At 34.7% G+C, this 18,439-nt stretch overlaps 1 protein-coding gene across 3 annotated transcripts in view; it reads left to right on the top strand.

Annotated features, from left to right (window-relative positions):
- ASCC3 (activating signal cointegrator 1 complex subunit 3) overlaps positions 1-18,439 on the top strand; it is a 266,295-nt gene that overhangs the window by 189,001 nt on the left and 58,855 nt on the right. For all 3 annotated transcript variants that reach the window (XM_065056591.1, XM_065056589.1, XM_065056590.1), the window contains exons 23-30: positions 1,750-1,848; positions 2,334-2,502; positions 4,420-4,640; positions 6,032-6,117; positions 7,515-7,681; positions 7,820-7,965; positions 8,074-8,194; positions 10,217-10,359. In XM_065056591.1, coding sequence (XP_064912663.1) covers positions 1,750-1,848; positions 2,334-2,502; positions 4,420-4,640; positions 6,032-6,117; positions 7,515-7,681; positions 7,820-7,965; positions 8,074-8,194; positions 10,217-10,359 — 1,152 coding nt within the window. The remainder of the gene's footprint in view (positions 1-1,749; positions 1,849-2,333; positions 2,503-4,419; positions 4,641-6,031; positions 6,118-7,514; positions 7,682-7,819; positions 7,966-8,073; positions 8,195-10,216; positions 10,360-18,439) is intronic.

The raw sequence follows: 18,439 nt of genomic DNA, 5'->3' as shown, positions 1-18,439 counted from the left end.
CCACTGCCATGAGCAGGGACATCTTCAACTAGATCAGGTTGCTCAGAGCCCCGTCCAGCCTGGCCTTGAATGGTTCCAGGAATGGGGCATCTACCACCTCTCTGGGCAACCTGGGCCAGTGATTCACTGCCCTCATCATAAAAAATGTCCTCCCCATGTCTAACCCAAATGTCCCACCCACCTTTAGTTTAAAACCATCACCCCTTGTTCTATTGTGAGTATCTGAGTCATATATCAAACATGCAGCTTTAGGGTAATGGTTGCCCAAAATACAGGTATGTATCGGTTCTTAAGAGTTCCCCAGAGTTCTTGAGAATCACTACTGGAGAGCGTGTTGCGTTGCCTGCTCCCACATTGCCATTCTTTCTCCATGCAGCTTTGTCACAGGACTCTCCAAAACTAAGATGCTCTTACAGATGAAGATAAAATTTCTGAGCTTTGAACTTCATCACCTTTCTTAATTCTTGTTTCCTCTCTTAAATTCTCCTAAACCCTGAGGAAGTAATAGTCTCACTGTAAGTTTTCAAAATACCATCTGCAGTCACCTGTGTCCTTTCAGTTTCACTGCTTCAGTTCCCAGTGAAGCTGCTGATGAAATTCAAATGTAATAAAAATGAATGACAGTGTCTTTACTATCTACTTATCTATCGTGCAACTGTGTTAAAAAAGAAACAAAAGCACCTTAGTTCTGGTTTTGGTAGGTATTTTTGTTTCAAAAGCTAGTACAGGCTGTTTTCCAACACATACACAATAATAAATTAGGCTGAAAATAATATGTGCTGTGTGAATCAATACCAGATTCCTGTAGTGTTAAAATCACCATTAAAAGCAACTGTGCACTCTGTATTTTTTCCTGTTAACTGAAGTTTAGGAAAAATTCCAGCTTTGTTTTCATCTTCATACTGGTTTTGTATCTTACCACAGTCCCCATCAGAAACACTAGACATCTATGTGCATTTCATAGTATGTCTCCCATACTCCTTTACTATGCATTTTTCTTCTTTTCCTAGAAATTTAAGTAAAATGTTTGCACATTTGCACAAGTCATTTGTGTAGACAAAGAAACAAAAAATTTTAGCTGTTCATCCCACCTAGCTATGATTTGTGGCTGGCACTGCAAAATAAAGTACACAACAAAGCAAACAAAAATCCAGGATGGAATAAAGTGTTGCCAGATGGCACGGGAATCATCAAGAGACAGCTTTGTTTCTGTTCTCCGCACTTCACCTGTAGCAAGGGCTAGATCTACAGCCTTCTGAATCCACTTATGTGTCTGTCCAGAGGAGAGGGGAAGAGAGAGAGCAGGAGAGAGGGATGTCACAATTCGGTGTCCAGTTTTTCCTGGGAGAATGTTTTTGACTGAAGAATGAGCAGTGGGTAGCAAAAGACAATCCTCTGTACAGAATGGAAAGACAGAAGTACAAGGAGGAAAAAGGAGAAGGAGGCCTTTTTTAGGAGCTGAGAGGAAACCCTGGGAGTTCAGTCTATTTATAGACAGCTGAGGCACTTGCTTCAGTTGCATTTATATCATGTCCATTTATATTATACGTACCTTAAGCAAAATCTTATTGAAACATAATCTTTAAGCAAACGGATGTAATTAAAAATGTTATATTGCTCTTACCTCTTATTTCTATATTTCTGTATTCCTTTGTAAGCCTACAGCATTTAGAAATATATCCAATATACCCAGCAAATCTAGAGAACCTCTCTACAACTATAACAAAAATATCTTTTCTACTCTTAAAGGTACACGGCACCGTTGGAGAGCCCTGGTGGATTTGGGTAGAAGACCCAACTAATGACCACATTTATCATTCGGAGTACTTCATCATTCAAAAAAAACAGGTAATGTGTTTTATTCAGAATCTCATAGCAAGACAAAAATAGTTTGTGAGATGTAGATTTGTATGGTCAAACAGTATTTTGACTTAATCAGATTTTCAAATCAGTAGCACAACTTTCAGTTTCAGATGTACGTGATAAGCTTGAACTTTCACAAAGATGTTTTCTAATCTCAGATGTCTCTTTTTCTCCTCCTCCTTTGGTGGGACAGTTATTTCCATCTGAAAAAAGAAGAACGATTGGAATGGTTTTGTCAGTTAAAGTAAAAGATGAGGAGCCAGCCTTATTTTTGTCTTTTGAAGTCCATGGAAACGAAATCCACTCCCAGTGGTGAAATACTTTTATAAAGATGTGAACATTTTGCACATGGAGTTGCACACATACTTTATTGCTTCGTGTTGATAATGCTTATGGAAGTGAGGCAAACTATGATTTTTCAAGTTACTGATTTGTCTGTGCAGTAATTATTTTTTACATGTTTGCATTAGGTCATTACTAAAGAACCTCAACTGCTGGTGTTCACAATCCCGATTTTTGAACCTCTTCCTTCTCAATATTATATTCGAGCTGTATCCGATAGATGGTTAGGAGCAGAGGCTGTATGTATCATAAATTTTCAACATTTGATTCTTCCAGAGAGACATCCACCCCACACAGGTAACTTCAAATTCAATCATTTCGTTTTAATTCATCTTGGTCAAGTTGATTTTCCTTATGATAGTGGAATAATTCTCTTAACTTCTGCTTCATTGTAGAAAAGTACATGGAATTTCACCTTGTGATATATTTGTTTTATTGAGAACATTTCTTCCCTAACTTTAAAGCTCTCTAAAATTTTAAACTCCCGAACAAAAAGCATTTCATCTCAACCCAATACCACCATATTAGTTACTATAAACCGTAGGAAGATTGAAACTGTCATATAAAACTAAGCAAATCTCTGGGTTACAGTATGCCTTATCTTAGCATTACATTTCTTCTGGACTAGTTAAAAATAATCTTAGAGTGGATGGTTGTATTATAAATGGCATTCAGCAAAGAAAAAAAACAAACAGTTAAAATTGTGAAAATATGAAACATTTTAATATTTTTGCTAAAATAAATTCATCTTAGCAAGCACTGTTAGAGTACCGAACATCACATTTCAACTCAGCACTGCTGATCAAGGCATGGCCTACCCCTCCCCCTCCTTTTTAACACTTGGCACAGAAGCATATGTTTGTGTTTTGCTTCTTTTTTTCTGGATACATAAATTGCTTTATACATTCATTGTGCCTGATGTCATTGTAAAACCTTTCCACTGTAATTACATTTGGCTCATCTAGCAGTCTGTGAAGTGAGTGCCTTCAGAAATACTCAGTTCTCATACGGTGTTGTCCTTTGGCATGCATAAATTCACATGTGTTTGTGAAGTGTTTAGCTATTGTTATACTGTACCTACCCTGTCTGGAAAAGCATGTGTAACCTTTTTATCTAATTGACTGATCACTGACTACTATTCAGAAGAAACAGAAAGATATTTACACATCACCAGTTATGGAGCCTCTAGGATTTATGGTAATTGATTTCAATTCCCATCTGGTTCCCACTCAACAGTGAAGTACGTAGAGGCCCTGCTAGGCAAAAAAACCTTCTTTCTCCTCAACAGAGCCCAAGAAATCACAGTTAGAGTAGGAATGATAGAACAGCCATAAGGTATCAGTGAAAAGCATGTGAAGAATATTAGGCACCACTGCCTCAGTAGATTTTATGACTCCCATATCATACCTTAATGTGAAGCACCCTGAAAAGTCAATGAGACCTCCAGCCACAAAAAAAAATAAAAAAAAATTAAAAAAAAAAAATCCAAACTTCAAAGCAAGCATCTGCATAGCAGAATCACTGCAGTCTCCTTAATTTGGTAGGATTCCAAATCCAATCTGGTTATATATATCATCTTCCAAATTCCACAATCTCTAATTGTTTGGATAGCAGATGCCCTCAAGATATATTGAGAATCATATATTGAAAGGCTGTTTGTTTATTTATTAAGATTATGTCTTTAATTACATGTTTAAAGGATTAGATGCAAAATGTAGTTGTACTCATCTGATTTTTATTACTCCACCAACTTAGAATCTCCAAGAATCCTTCCTTCTTACATAGATCTTCTCCTTGAACCTGAAATACGCAGACTGTGCTGTCCTCCAACTCCACAGTCTTTTATCACAAGAAGCTGGACGTATATATAATCTAGTACAGTGAATTTAGATCTTACTACAACTGGGTAAAAAGCAAACAGCTTTAAAAAAAGGTTAATTTATACAAATGGCTGGTTCACAGCTATCAGAATACTAGCAACAGTACTTGCATAGAAACACTTCAGAGCTATAAAATCAACTTTTCATTATTCTTCATCACAGTTAAAAATTACTCAAATGTGGACTCTGTGTCATATGAGATATTAAGTAAAACAATTTCCAAGATAAATTGTTTTTCACTAAAGTATTGGTTAATATTTTTATCTTCATGTTATAATAAACTGTGTTATTGCATCCCTTGTCATGCACTTATGATTATTTTGTTTTTTTTCAGAACTTCTAGATCTTCAGCCTTTGCCTGTCACAGCTTTGGGACATTGGGAATATGAAGCCCTGTACAAATTCACGCACTTTAATCCTATCCAGACGCAGATATTTCACACACTGTATCACACAGACTGTAATGTTCTCCTTGGAGCTCCTACAGGTTCTGGAAAAACTGTTGCAGCAGAATTAGCCATATTTAGAGTTTTTAACAAATACCCTACGTCAAAGGTTTGTAAAATAGGTTTACTAGGATCACTTTCTGTAGGCATGTTTTCAGCAATACAAAAGCCTAGAAAAAGACTATGGCAAACTGAATTTTCTCCAATTTGTACCTGCCTGGGTACAAAATGGGACTGTATTATATTCATTATGCTTTATATATGTATTTTTTTTATATACTTTCTATATTAATTAGTGTACAAGGACAGTTAAATGTAAGAATATGACATACAGGCTTGCTGGATTTGCCTTTCTGTACTTACCTGCATTTCCTGCTTTAATCTCTATCTACAAGCAGTAGTACTGTTTTGTAGCTATTATTAATAGTTCTCCTCCATGTGAATACAACTAGCCCAGTCTCTCTCTTTTTAAACAAATAAGTTGCAATTAGTTACTACAAGCCAATTTTCTGTTCTAACTTGCCTGTGTTATGTCTTTTAAGTTGGCTGAAAGCTGAACAACTCCGCTTTTGGGGTTTGCTTTTCAAAGTGAATATGTATCTGTATCTTGACTTAGCCATTTTGTCTTAGACACATTTTAGCTTTAAAGTCTTCGGAAAAGATATTTGTGTCTGTGAGATTTAACCAAAGAGAAACCTTTTAAATTAACAGAAGTCATGTACATAAATCCCTTATTCATCTTTGAAATTTCAGTATCTTCATGTAATTTGTTGAGTGAAGTAAATAAGACACTCATACATTTTCAGCTTATCTATTAGACTTACAAAACAGCTGATTCTCAAAGGAATATATCTTTTAGGTTTTAATATAGCTGGAAACCTGTCTATACATTTTAAAGAATATATGTGAATTCTTCATCTAGCAGTTTCTTCATGTTCAAAAACTTCAGAATATTTAACCATAAATCTGTAAATAAATGTTGTTTCCACATGTCGGAGTATTTACCCCTGCACAGCAGACTTGTTTGAGGAAAATATTGTGACATTTTGCTTAAAATAATCAGCTTTTTAATTTAATTGGTAATGTTTTAATAATTTAATGACATAACTACAAATCAGGTAAGATACTACTTGCTGGAAATCCTGATTATTTCTGTTCAAGAATGTTAGCTCACAGATTTTATAGTCCTGGTAAAAAATGGTATTATTTGTGGAAGTGGGTTTTGTTATTAAATGGTATGATAAATACTTCCATTTCAAGAAATTATTCTTTCTCTTAATTTATTTGCTTGTTAATGGCTCAGGAAACAAAGCAGTATCTTCAAGTGTTAAGTCTGTTTTAAATATAATCCACTTGTAAGTCATTTAAGGAACTCCGGATTTAATAATTTTCTAGGTAATATGTTCAAATCCCACAATTATTAAATAATTGTTTCCTTATAGGTTCACTTTAATAAAGGTTTCTTATTTAACTTCTGGTTTTGTGACTTTTCTTTTGCAGGCAGTGTATATCGCGCCCTTAAAAGCACTTGTTCGTGAAAGAATTGAGGACTGGAAAGTTAGGATTGAAGAAAAACTTGGTAAAAAGTATGTTTCTCCTTACCTAGTCAGAGAAATGAGAAGCAAAAGAACAGCCCATCAAGTATGAATAAAATCTACAGAATACTTTTGAGTATTTCAAAATAGGATTTGATTTGTATACTATCCTTCAAATTTCTAGTACTTAAAAAATAAAAAGTACTACCATTAGTCATTGTAGTGATGGCAAAATCAAAACTAGAATAGGGATACACTTTGATACCCAGCGATTTTCACTCTCATTGCTTGCCAGGATAGCAAATATGAAGCTCAGACTTCTCTCTGTAGTATCCTTGGAAATTGAAATTGCAATCCAAAATAAGCTTTCTTTAGAAACCTCAGCTATAAGGAACTCATAGGAGTTGTGTGAACAGTGTAGTAATATGCATATGTTGTCCTTCATATATAAATCAGATATAATTTTATTCCTTGGTGACATTAGTATCTCGCTGATCTTTCCTTTACTATATGTAGCTTTTTTTTTGTAAGTTAAAGCTCAAAGCACACAACAGGCTTCAATAGGTGCTACTCTGCATACATTAAATTACCAGTGAGATTCCTGCTATTTCTGTAGCAGTGATATATTAGTTGGCTTTTTTTTTTTTTTTGCTATTTTAATGGCCTGTGAGGGGAATTTATTGCCTCATAATTTTAAAATATTTTCAGGTAATATTTCCTTTTTGAAATTTACTCTATTACTTGTGACCAAAATTTTGAACAGAAGATACCCATTACTTTGAAGAATTTTTCTTAGATGTTCAACTGGATGTGGAATGTGTTATAGAAAAGTCAAAAATCCATTATGTTCACTCTAAAATGATGGATCATCTCAAATGCTGTTTGTAGAACTTGAAAGGATAATAGGCAATCAACTGGAAAACTCTGGTAATCTTCCCAAAAGAATGACCTCCGGATAATTTCTGCTCCAGTCTTAATGGAACTTCACCAACAGATGCAGATAGACTGCGGTCTAACCTCCCTATTCAAACCAGAGATCTATGCAGAACAGCAGGCAGCAACTTGGTAGCTTTCTAGACAGCTTTCATCCTGGCTTTGACAGGATGTTATAATTCACATTATGTCATACTAATATTCTTATACCATCTTCATTTTGAAAAATTAACCATAGATGATTTGAGACTCATATTCACCCTCTTTATATGATTTTGCTAAGGAAGGGTATTTGGTGTTTATGTGGTATTTGCTAGGAAAACCAAGAGACAAGTTTCTTTACTTAATTTTTTTTTTTTTTTTAATCCTGTTAAAAGCATTTGGCCAGAAACAAAAAGGCTTTGTTTAATTTTGTTTCTTCCCTCTGTTGAGAGTTAACATTTAGGAGTTAATACTTGAACATTAAGATGCTCTAAAGCTTTGTAAAACCAAGCCACTGTCTTTCTTGATTACAGGGTGGTAGAGTTGACAGGAGATGTGACTCCTGATATGAGAGCTATTGCACAAGCTGACCTGATTGTTACTACCCCAGAGAAGTGGGATGGTGTCAGTAGGAGCTGGCAGAACAGAAGCTACGTTCAGAAAGTTTCCATTCTGATCATAGATGAGATCCATCTTCTAGGTGAGCATGTTTTGTTATTTTTAATTAGAGTCGTTGCTAAATGTGAAGAAGTGTGCTGGTACTTACGACAAGAATATACTTGTTGACGTCTGAACCTCTTCTTTTTCTCTGTTTTTCAATGGACTTTTTGTTTACTAGGGGATGAGAGAGGCCCAGTATTGGAAGTCATTGTGTCTCGAACAAACTTCATCTCATCTCACACAGAGAAGCCTGTAAGAGTAGTTGGTTTATCCACTGCTTTGGCAAATGCCAGAGACCTTGCTGACTGGCTAAATATTAATCAGGTACAAAAAATGTTTCAGAGGATGATTGTGCATTTTTGCTGCATAAAAACAAACTAGCAATTTGTAAGATAATTCAAGGTTAATCTTGGAAAAAATGTTTACTTGTAGATGGGTCTGTTCAACTTCCGACCATCAGTACGCCCTGTTCCGCTGGAGGTGCACATTCAGGGCTTCCCTGGCCAGCATTACTGTCCTCGCATGGCTAGCATGAACAAACCTGCATTTCAGGGTAAGCAAGGAGCTCCTAAACCTTTTCCTGCTTTCAGTAAAAGAAAAAAAATAAAAGAGAGGGGAAAAAAAATACTTGGGGCACTTTACACAGTTCATTTGCAGCACATTTACAACATGTGTTACTATATGTACTCTTGGCATGTATAGGGGGAATCTGCTCTGCTAATGGCCCAGAGCTATTTGTCTGAAACATAAAGTGTGCTGCAAATGCAACATATAACAGAGGAATGTAATGCATTTAGAACAGAAGAACAAAATTATTGCTAATGAAGGGGAAATAAAATGTGTTTTCTCTTAGTGTTTGACACCATAAAGAAACATTTGTGTAAAAATATTTGAAATTTAGAAGGTAATAAAACCATTCATATTATTAATCTGCTGAGGTATTTTCATATGGACCACTGTATGTAAGCATTAAAAAAATTGTGAACAGAAGTTGCAAGTCAGGCTAACCTCCTATAATTCTAGTTTCAAAGCTATAACCATAAAATTCAAAATTTGTAGTGCATCCAGATATGCCTCTGTTTTCAATTTTTTATTCTTAACAAAGCTGGCAAGCAGAATAGATATACGAAAAACTCTCGTATTTTATTTAAACGTGTTTTGGTTTGGTTACATAAGGAATATTTATTATATCAATTAAAAATAACCTCCAAAATAAATTTTCTCATGTGAACTGCTGTTGATTGTGAGGTGACATTTGTGAGGTGACTTTTTAGCTGCTTTAATTAGCCTTATGACAGAAGCAAAGTATTGATTGTGGACTAGAGACCAATCTTGACAGCTCAGATTATTTACACCTCCACAAGAGCATTGTACAAAAACACTAATGAACAATAAATCTGTCTTGGGCTGTTCTGCCACACCTGTTCCTGAAGCAACAAAAATCCATTAGATGCTGGGCTTTTAAAATATATAGATATATTGGCATATAGAGTTGTAAGGTATAAATACACATGAATTACCCTATTTCAATAATTTCACAACTGCATAGTGTGTGTATATAGGAGCACTTGCTGGGTAGTATTCATGAACTGGGGAACAATATGTGACAGTGGATAGTATGAAATAGTTTTCAGAAATTAACAATGCATATATTTAATTGCTAGAATGAGAATTACATGAGAAAACACACAAATGGATTTATAAGGGATTTAGAGAGAGTATTTGAAATTCTGCGTACACCTGTTTATACTTCTAGTGCTTGTTGATGTTAGGAAATCTGTAGACATATGATTTATTGAGGGCTTTTTTCACCACTTGTTTGACATGATATAGTCAAGGTTATTTTAGCATTTCCACGGCCATATTTATTCCTGAGGCCATAAAAAGTCTGCTGCAACCCAAAACTTTTCAAACATTTGCTGACCAAGAAAACGCTTTTTAAAAAAGTCCTAAAACATAGTTGGTTTAAATATATCAGAGTAATTGCCAAATAACAGAAACAAAGTTCTTTGGTACCATAATGCCCACCTTTCTCAGCAGCTATTGAAAAGCTACTTTTTACCTTTTTTATCTTTTCTGGTTTTGGTAGATTGTAGTGAAACTTTGCAAGCAAACAAGAGTTTATGCAGCCTGAGCTCTGGGTCGGGCAGAAACCAAGTTTTGGACCTTGATGGCACTTAGCCTGAGACAACATAGCCCAATAGGGTAGAAAAAATGTAACATAGTTGTTAAGCTCCGAGAGAGAAATTCATAAGCTTTGAAGTCTAGAAAGCTTGTCTGGGTCTTGTGGTGGTTTGGTGCATTTATTTTTCCTACCTGCTTCTCTTAAATTTTTAGCTTACGGTGATCACTGAGTAGCAGGGCAAATTAACTCAGGCTCAGCTAAGCGCAGTTATATGATCTTTGATTTATTACATATTCATCTCAGTTGTATCTATCTGGCCGAAAATCAAATAAATATACATACCTGTGTATCATCTGTAGAGAGGTCTATCAGCTGACTAGATATTGCAAAGAGAAATTCAAATTTTTGTCATTAAAAGGCCTAATTCTCAAGTTCTGTTTTCCTCCACAGCAATTCGGAGTCATTCTCCAGCCAAGCCTGTTCTTATTTTTGTGTCATCCAGACGTCAGACAAGGCTTACTGCCTTAGATCTGATAGCTTTCCTAGCCACTGAGGATGATCCCAAACAATGGCTGAAGATGGATGAAAGAGAGGTAAAATCATTTTACCTGCATTATTTGTGCTTTGCTTCTATTTTATTTATGCTTGTTTGAAAAGAAAATACATTGGAAACAGAAGAGTCATCTGAGGATAGATCTTGAAACAGCTATGCTGAACACAAACTTTTACCTTTGCTTTTCCTGCATATCTATTATTACTGCTAGTTCCATTGTCTCAGGCAACATATATCACATGATATAAGTCTTTGATACAAAGATAAGACAAGGAATAAAAGAAAGAGGACTAGCATTCTCCAAAGTTTACAGCTGGAAACCTGTGACATATAGATGTTGAGCTGGAATTTAAACCAAATCTTTTTAATTGTTTTAGGAGCATAATCATTCTTCTCATACAATAATTCTGTGTAGAGGGTTATGTATATGCATATATATACATATGGGTGTGTATATGTACATACGTATATACATGTGTCTCACTGTGTGTATTCATACATGTATATAGATAGATACACTGCAGAAACAATGGTTTAGGAATGCTTCAGTCTTGCACATCAATGAAATAAAACAATTTTATAAAAAAATAAGATAACTTCTGCCAATATCTCTGTTATAAGAACATAAAGATTACGAAGTCAAATACTCAGACGTTAAGCAATGTTGGAGTGGAGGTTTAATTTTTTATTTTTCAAGCAATACAATCTTTAATTACATTTTCTTGTATTGTTTCTAAAAAAATACTTATTTCATTTATTGCAAAACATGAATGAAGGTCAAATAATAAACAGCCATTCAGTATTCTGTTTTATCTGCATTCTTCAAAATGTGTACTAGATTTTAGTTACTGCACTCAGTTCTGCACCTACTCTGAATACGGAATTATTTATTTCCTTCTGGACTAATGGTTCTGGTTATAGCATATCCTTGCTTCAAAACTATTTTCTTAGTCAGAGTTCAAATTTCATCAATTCTGGAAGTTAGCTTTATCTCATTTTTTCAGACCTTCTACACAGGAATTTCTGGGATAATACAGGGCCAAAACAGCAAAATACATGACCCATAAATACAAGGTCCAAATTGAGTATTGTGTGAATATTTATATATCAACAGTTGTAGGAATAATTATACAATTGTATACCAAAATTTATATGTCAAAAAGTTTTGATTTCTAGATGAGATTGATTTTGTTTGCTCTTTCCGAAAAAAAAATGAAGTGTGATTTTTCTGAGATAAAGCATAACATCTGTATCCTTCCTCTTTTGGATGGATTATAAAAGAGACAATTCTTGGCCGATAAACTACTACTACTAAAACATATCTCGATTCAATGCTACTTTTCCTAACCATATGACCTCTGTTTAATGTTTTCTTGATCGTAACAGAAACTTTTCATATCAAAATTATTAGTGCTAGTACCCTAGTACCTTGTGCTAGTTTGCTGTATTAACCTCACCCACAATAACAATATGCAGCATGCAGGTTGCCCTAAATGACTTGCATTAATTATGGAGAGATTCCTTGTGTCCTGTGACCCATTGCTGTCCTGAAAAGAACTGTAACTGAAGCTTCTTCACTTGCTGCAAAAGGGTTTGCTACTAGGTACCTTTAAATTTCCCGTATTTCAGAATATACCTCTGAAGGTTTTGAAAGAGGAGCCAAAAAGGACAAGCAGACTTTTCATTTATTTGTTTAATAACATTTGCATATTTTAATTAATAAGCTGAATGTTTGGAGCCTAAGATACCTACTAAGTTATTCAGTTCCGGTTACATAAATACAGAAGACCAAGGATTAACCCTTCTGTTGTCATGTTTTACCACTATAATGTAGAACACAATTGTGTTTGAAGTACACACAATTTCAAGTGGACATTTCTTGAGGTAATTTTGTGACTACTTTGTGGTTTTGTGTTTTAAGTGAGAATGATTTGTCTGAGTTTCATTTGACATTGAAGCAAAGGACAAAGCTATAATAGTGCTAAATACGTAGTGTATGTACTGGTTAATTCTTGATCCATAATACTTTTTAATTGAAAAATTCTAACTTCAAGTTATATTAAAGTCAAGCTTGGACTAGGTCAATAAACTAAATTCTCTTTGTATATACTATAGCATTTTTAAGTTTTATATGTAGAAATAGTGAATACTTACTTCACAGTAGGTACTCCCTACTTTAAAGTAGGGATTCCTTATCTTAAACACTTGCCCAAGTATTTCAAGTGTTTCCTAATTCCACATGAGAGAAAAATGGACCAGTTAGAATAAATAAATTGTTGCTGTCTTTAAATAACATTTTTTGTTGCCTGTCAGTTTTTCACATTGTTGGGGTTTTTTTGCCAACCAGTGTTCCTTTAGGGGAACTTACAGACAAATGACTACTTTCAAAATATTCACAATTGTTAATTGTGAAGTATGTTGAGATACAAGAGGTCTTTCATAAATGGGTGGCATACAAAGTTTACAAGCTTTACAATATGCCTTGGCACTTTTCTTAATTCAGCCTTATTTGTATGACATCAATTTTGATTGACATAACGTTCCTTTGAGAACTCATTGGTTAGTTTTGTTTAATGGTGTAATTGGTTTTGCTCCATGATGGCCAAATGTTAGTCTATATTTATGTTAGCTTCCTAGTGGGTAGACTTCATAAGGCTTTTTAAAATGCTGTAAACAGTGCCATCCATAGTAACATCTGGAAGACCGATATTGAGGTAGAGACATATTCTTACAACCATTTAAAGTGATTTTTCTCTGTTATACTGCATGACAGCTTTTCTGCAATGGTAATAGAGAGATTTGGGTCTTGTGGGGGAGGGACTGGAGCTGGGAAGAGAGACCAATACTGGATCTTCAGTACCTGATTATCAGCTATGCCATCATCTTAGCATCCTTCATCTTCTCTGTAGAGATTCTGCCCGTAGTGGTAGCGCCAAACCAGGCTCTCATTTGCAGCATGTGGAGGGTTCTGTTTATAAAACTCCAGACTACTGCTTTTCACCAGGGAACAGGCAGATTCACCCCCATCTCTGCCGCTCCGCTCCAAGTATCAAATTCAGGCAGTATTTCAATCACTTTTATTTCAAAGAACATGAACTTGTATGAAGCTTCTGAAATACATATTTGTATGTACAAATTGTATATAGAAATGACCTTTCAACCATTGCCACCAAAGCAGACAACAGCATTCCTAGATCATGGCAGAATCATACAAGATGTTCTTTCCCTCAAAGGAGTCAGTAGTTTTAACAGGTGCAAATGAATTATAGTTGAGAAGGAATTTTGTTCTACATCAATCTACTGAAAATTTATATTACAGGCAGCTCCATTTGATTTTGGAGATGATTCTTCCTGGATGCTTTCCTTGAATTTCATATCTGATGAAATCATGTCTGATGGTTTCCTGTTCTTATCCATGTTCCTACAGTATTCAGAAAGTTGAGATAGCCATCAGTCTTCAGAACACCAAACCATACTTGATGGAAGTTGCTGGTTATAGTACTGATAAGTTTTCTAGTTCTACTGGTCCTGTTGTTGCACAATAGTTAGATCTGTTTAATAGCTTCTACCCAACTAAGTTTCAGGCTATATGCATGCTTTTTAGGAAGAAATATCCATTCAAATGTCTCATATCTAGTTTGGTTTGAGCAAGGAGGCCGCCAATGATGTTGAAATACTCTACTTATTGAGATTTGTAGCTGATACTTCAAAGCTTGTCCCTGCATTTGCTAACTCCTATGTGTAGCACATGCAGAAGTCCTTCAGGATGTTAGCACAACTGCCACAGTTTGCCCAAAGTAGAGTATAAGTTGACAGTCTCTTGAAGGAGAAAGGTTACCTATTTTAGAGCCTTAGAGGTGAGGTTTTTTCTTTTTCTGTAAGGTGTATTGTCCATACACATTCCAAAATGAGCTCTCTATCCATCTTAGGATTTGCAGTCCCAACACAAAGTTTATTTTACACCAAAGAGTGAAGAAGCACCTGAAGCCACCTTCTTTGCTATTTGTGGTACTTGCAGGGACTCTTCAGTAGACATCACTCTGTAAAGATCATCCTAGTTACTCTTATGAGGCACAGGTGCATCATAACAGAAATGTGAATAGCCAGCACATCTCAAAGAGAAGACTGCCTCTATAAATTGAGTAATTCTTTATTTCTTTTCGTTGTTCACTGATCCCAACATACCAATGGGAAAAAAAAAGAAAACATTATGCTTACTCTGCTTTTTTGTGTAATCATGAGATGATTTTTAAATAGAAATTTTCTAGCTCAAATTGGAATTTGGAGCTGTCAGCCAGGTCTGTCCTATTCAAGCTTGTGACCCACTACTTCTCTCGTTAAAAGGGACAACAGCTCAGATCATCCTTTTGGAAACAGACAGTGCCACCAGTTTGTGGTGGTAAGCTTGGGTGAGATTGGTTATATTGTTCTACATTAAGAACTGACTAAAGAGGAACAAGTCCTTCTTTTTCAGAAATTGTATTTACATCTGTGGTGGCAGTAGATGTTGCAATCTTTTTACAATATAATTTATTGGAATCAAGTTTTCAGTTTATTTTTCTCTAATGTTTTTACTGCTTTTTGTTTCTAACCTAAAACAAAACTACAAAGTAGTATTTATTGTTTAGTGTTTGAAGTTAGAATGCGGTTCTCACCAGCAAACAAGCAGGGTGTTTTCTCATTTGTTTTTGTTTTGTTTTTTTAAAGAAATTTATTCCCTGGCCAGATACTTGGATTATATATATGGTTTTTATTTTTTTATGTTTTTAGTATATATATACTTACAGTGCAAGGACTGAGAAGAAATGTACCCATGTGCACAGCTTTAACTTTAACCAAAATTATTTTTGCATTCTGCTTTGTGCATCATTTTACCATCTGCATCTTGTTAAGACTGTTCTTTTTGAAACCTCTAGAAATAACTAAAATCCTTTAGCACAAACATACCTACTGTAATATTCAGTAGCATCCATACCAGGCAATAGCCAGCTTCCACTGAATTCCAGGACACTTGAATATGTGAGCTAATTATGTATTTGTATATGTGTTCATACACTATGTGGAAATATGCATAGAAATATGCATGAAAGTGAATTAAATTTTACCATATAGTTCTGTTTTGCAATGCTAAAAAAAAAAAATCTCAAGAACACAAGAATTGTTGGGAAGATAAAAGATGACTTTTCCTTCTCTAACCTTTAAACCAAATAACCTGTTATCTCTGTGTTATTGTTCTGAGGTAATGCTGTGCTATAAAGCAGGAATTGGAGAGTCTGGTCTGCGTCATTAATTGGTATATTGCTGTCTTTTAGATGAGATTTTTACAGTTAAATTTATATGTTTTAATAATATATCTCAATTGTTTAAGCCACATTTTAAAATGTTTCTTAAATAATCATATTTAAGGTGTTCTAGGCATCTTGTTTGTATGGGAGAATTCTGGACTATGAGCATGTCAACTATTCATCAAAAATAATTTTAAAAGATGAGCCTTTATTTCTGCCTTTAAAGATCAGGAGGGTACTCAACAATGACTTCTAAGTCTTTCACTCATAGAAGTTCAACTTCCTTCTACAAGATGTTGTTTTTATGACACAAAAGTGTGTCATAAAAAATTAACATTTAGTTATAACAAGGAGATGGTTTTATTTCACTTAACATCTGCAGCAGATGTGAAATATGTAATTATTTTTGTAAAAGACTTCATAACTTTCACGATTCTTTTGTTTGGCACATCTTTCTTCTATTGGGCATTTTAGACAATTGATAAGCATTATTCAGTGGCATATGGTCTGAGTCTGACGTGCTTTGAAAAGAGTACAGACTACTAATAATGAGGATTCTGTGAAAATGGGAAAACCAGCACAACAGATATGCTTTGAGAAAGTATGGGTTTTTAGCATCTTGAAACAATATATCACACTCAAAGGGACAGAATTGGGCTGCACAATCTGTTAGCTCATTCTTGTCCAATCTGGTCTCCTCCTTTCTTTTGGAGCCAGCATTGTCATCAACTTGCTGAATTATACTCTGACTGGAATGTATTTCAGGCACAGGGTAATGTATCTACTTAAATGGAATCCTATCTTTCTACAAAAGCTTTTTAAGTATAATAAATTTAAAATATAAAAAAAGTTCTATTAGCTTAAAGTAAATGGTTCAACAGTTTCAATATGTGCAGGAACAAAGAAAATGACTACTTACTAGTTTGAGAAAAAACTAGCTTGTTCAGAGATTACGATATAAATAATAGAAATAAACTTTATGTTTTACAAGAAGTATTTTGCAGTGCTACTAGAGTCCCAAATTGGCTTTCAGGTTTGTTTTTTTTTATTAAAAGGTGGATACCTAATCAACCTAATGTTAGGAAAGCACAAGAGGTGTTTTTGTTTGTTCATCAGGAAATCTGTGAAGGATGGCAAAACCATTTCCATGTGGGCCCAATCCTTCCTGTCTTTGAGTCCAGGGAAAATTCCCCCCTTGCATTAAGTTCCCTGTGTCGGTGTTGTACATTTTTGTCAGTACCATGCATATTTCCTTATGTTATTTTTAATGTACTTTTTCTGTTCTTAAGATAAAACATATTTTCTTTGCCCTTTTATGAGCTAACATTACAGTTGTTTTCAAAAAGATAAATAGTAGTGAAGTTAAAACAATGCAGAAACATTAAATTTGTTTTATAGTCATGATGGTATGTTCCTTTCTGGATAATGAACCTATTAATTGTGCCATTATTTCTTAATAGAAGGTGATAATATTCTTATACTACACTGACATATGAGAATAATATTTTTATATAAATTGTCATGAGAATTTTAAGCCTTGGACTGTGCCTGTGGGTAACGTAGTCGTGTTTATTACATTGATTTATGTGAAAGTAAGGGGTCAGCTAAAAATGACTAGGATTCCCTGCTGCTAAAATGACAGGATAGTGGTACATGCGCCAGCTCTCCTGCTAAGGGTTCTTCTGTGTTCCTGTGGTAAATTACATGGCTTTGCAGGTACGACTAACAGCACCACAGGCCACCGCTGTAATACAAGTCAGAGGGAAGAAAAAATAACCACCACTGATTGTAAAAGCAAGAAGAACATCTTTTAATAAATTCCCAGCAGTGTGAATTTAGGATGTTTTATGCTGGCAGCTATATAGCGAAAAGGTTTAGTGCAGGTTCTGCACTGAAAATAACTTACACTGTAAAGCTGCATGTGCTAAAGGAGCAGTCTAATTGCTATAGACTAATCCAAATCATCTAATTTGATCCCTGTTCTCTTCCAGAGGAACAGAGAGTTTAGATTCATTATTTTCCCAATACCAAAATCTGTTTATGTGAATAATGAAATAAATTTCATGGGAACTGGTTTGTTCCTTTACATTAAAGTCATAACTATCATAACACAATGACTTTTGGTGGGGAGGAGAAAAACTAATTCAGCAATAGAATATCTTTTGTCAATTTTTAATGCAGCAATTGAGAAAAATGTAAATGTGGTAATGGTTTCATTTATTTTTCTCATAGTTACCAGTGCCATTTTCTACTTTTTCATCTTAATTCTCTGTAAAATGTGTACATTTAACTATTATTACTTCTGAAAGTGTCTATCTAAGCATAAGGAGCCTGTGCAGTGCTCGTACCCCTTCATAAATTCATAGGACAAAAGGCATTAATAAGTTTGAAAATCTATTTAGTAGTGTATATTGATAGTCATAATTGTAGAGAAAACAGTATACAGGTTCTCGTTTTATCGAGCTTTTTTTTTGTCTTAGAAGAAAAAAATCTTTAAGATGGGTCATAATTCACGTTGTCTACACTGCAGTCACATGTCTACATGTTGACTAGAGAAATCAAAGGTTTGCTGATTGCATCTAGATAGATAAACTTTATCCTTTAACATATCCTCCTTTCATTCAGTTCTTTACTCTCTTCTACTTATCTACCCCTCTTCTTGTTTCCCTTTCCTAAATAGATTTGTCCCCTCTTCACTTCTCAATTCATTGCTTTTGTGTTTCTGCTTCGTTTCCTTTCAGTGCTGTATAGTCCTTTTCAGTCTTTTCGTCTGCAAGCATCCTTTTACACATGCCAGCTCAGTTTATACAACAAACCTGCCATGTCTCATAATAT

Source organism: Columba livia, chromosome 3 (assembly GCF_036013475.1).
Source record: "Columba livia isolate bColLiv1 breed racing homer chromosome 3, bColLiv1.pat.W.v2, whole genome shotgun sequence".
In the NCBI taxonomy this organism is placed as follows: Eukaryota; Metazoa; Chordata; class Aves; order Columbiformes; family Columbidae; genus Columba; species Columba livia.
This window is presented reverse-complemented; position numbering and strand designations above follow the sequence as displayed.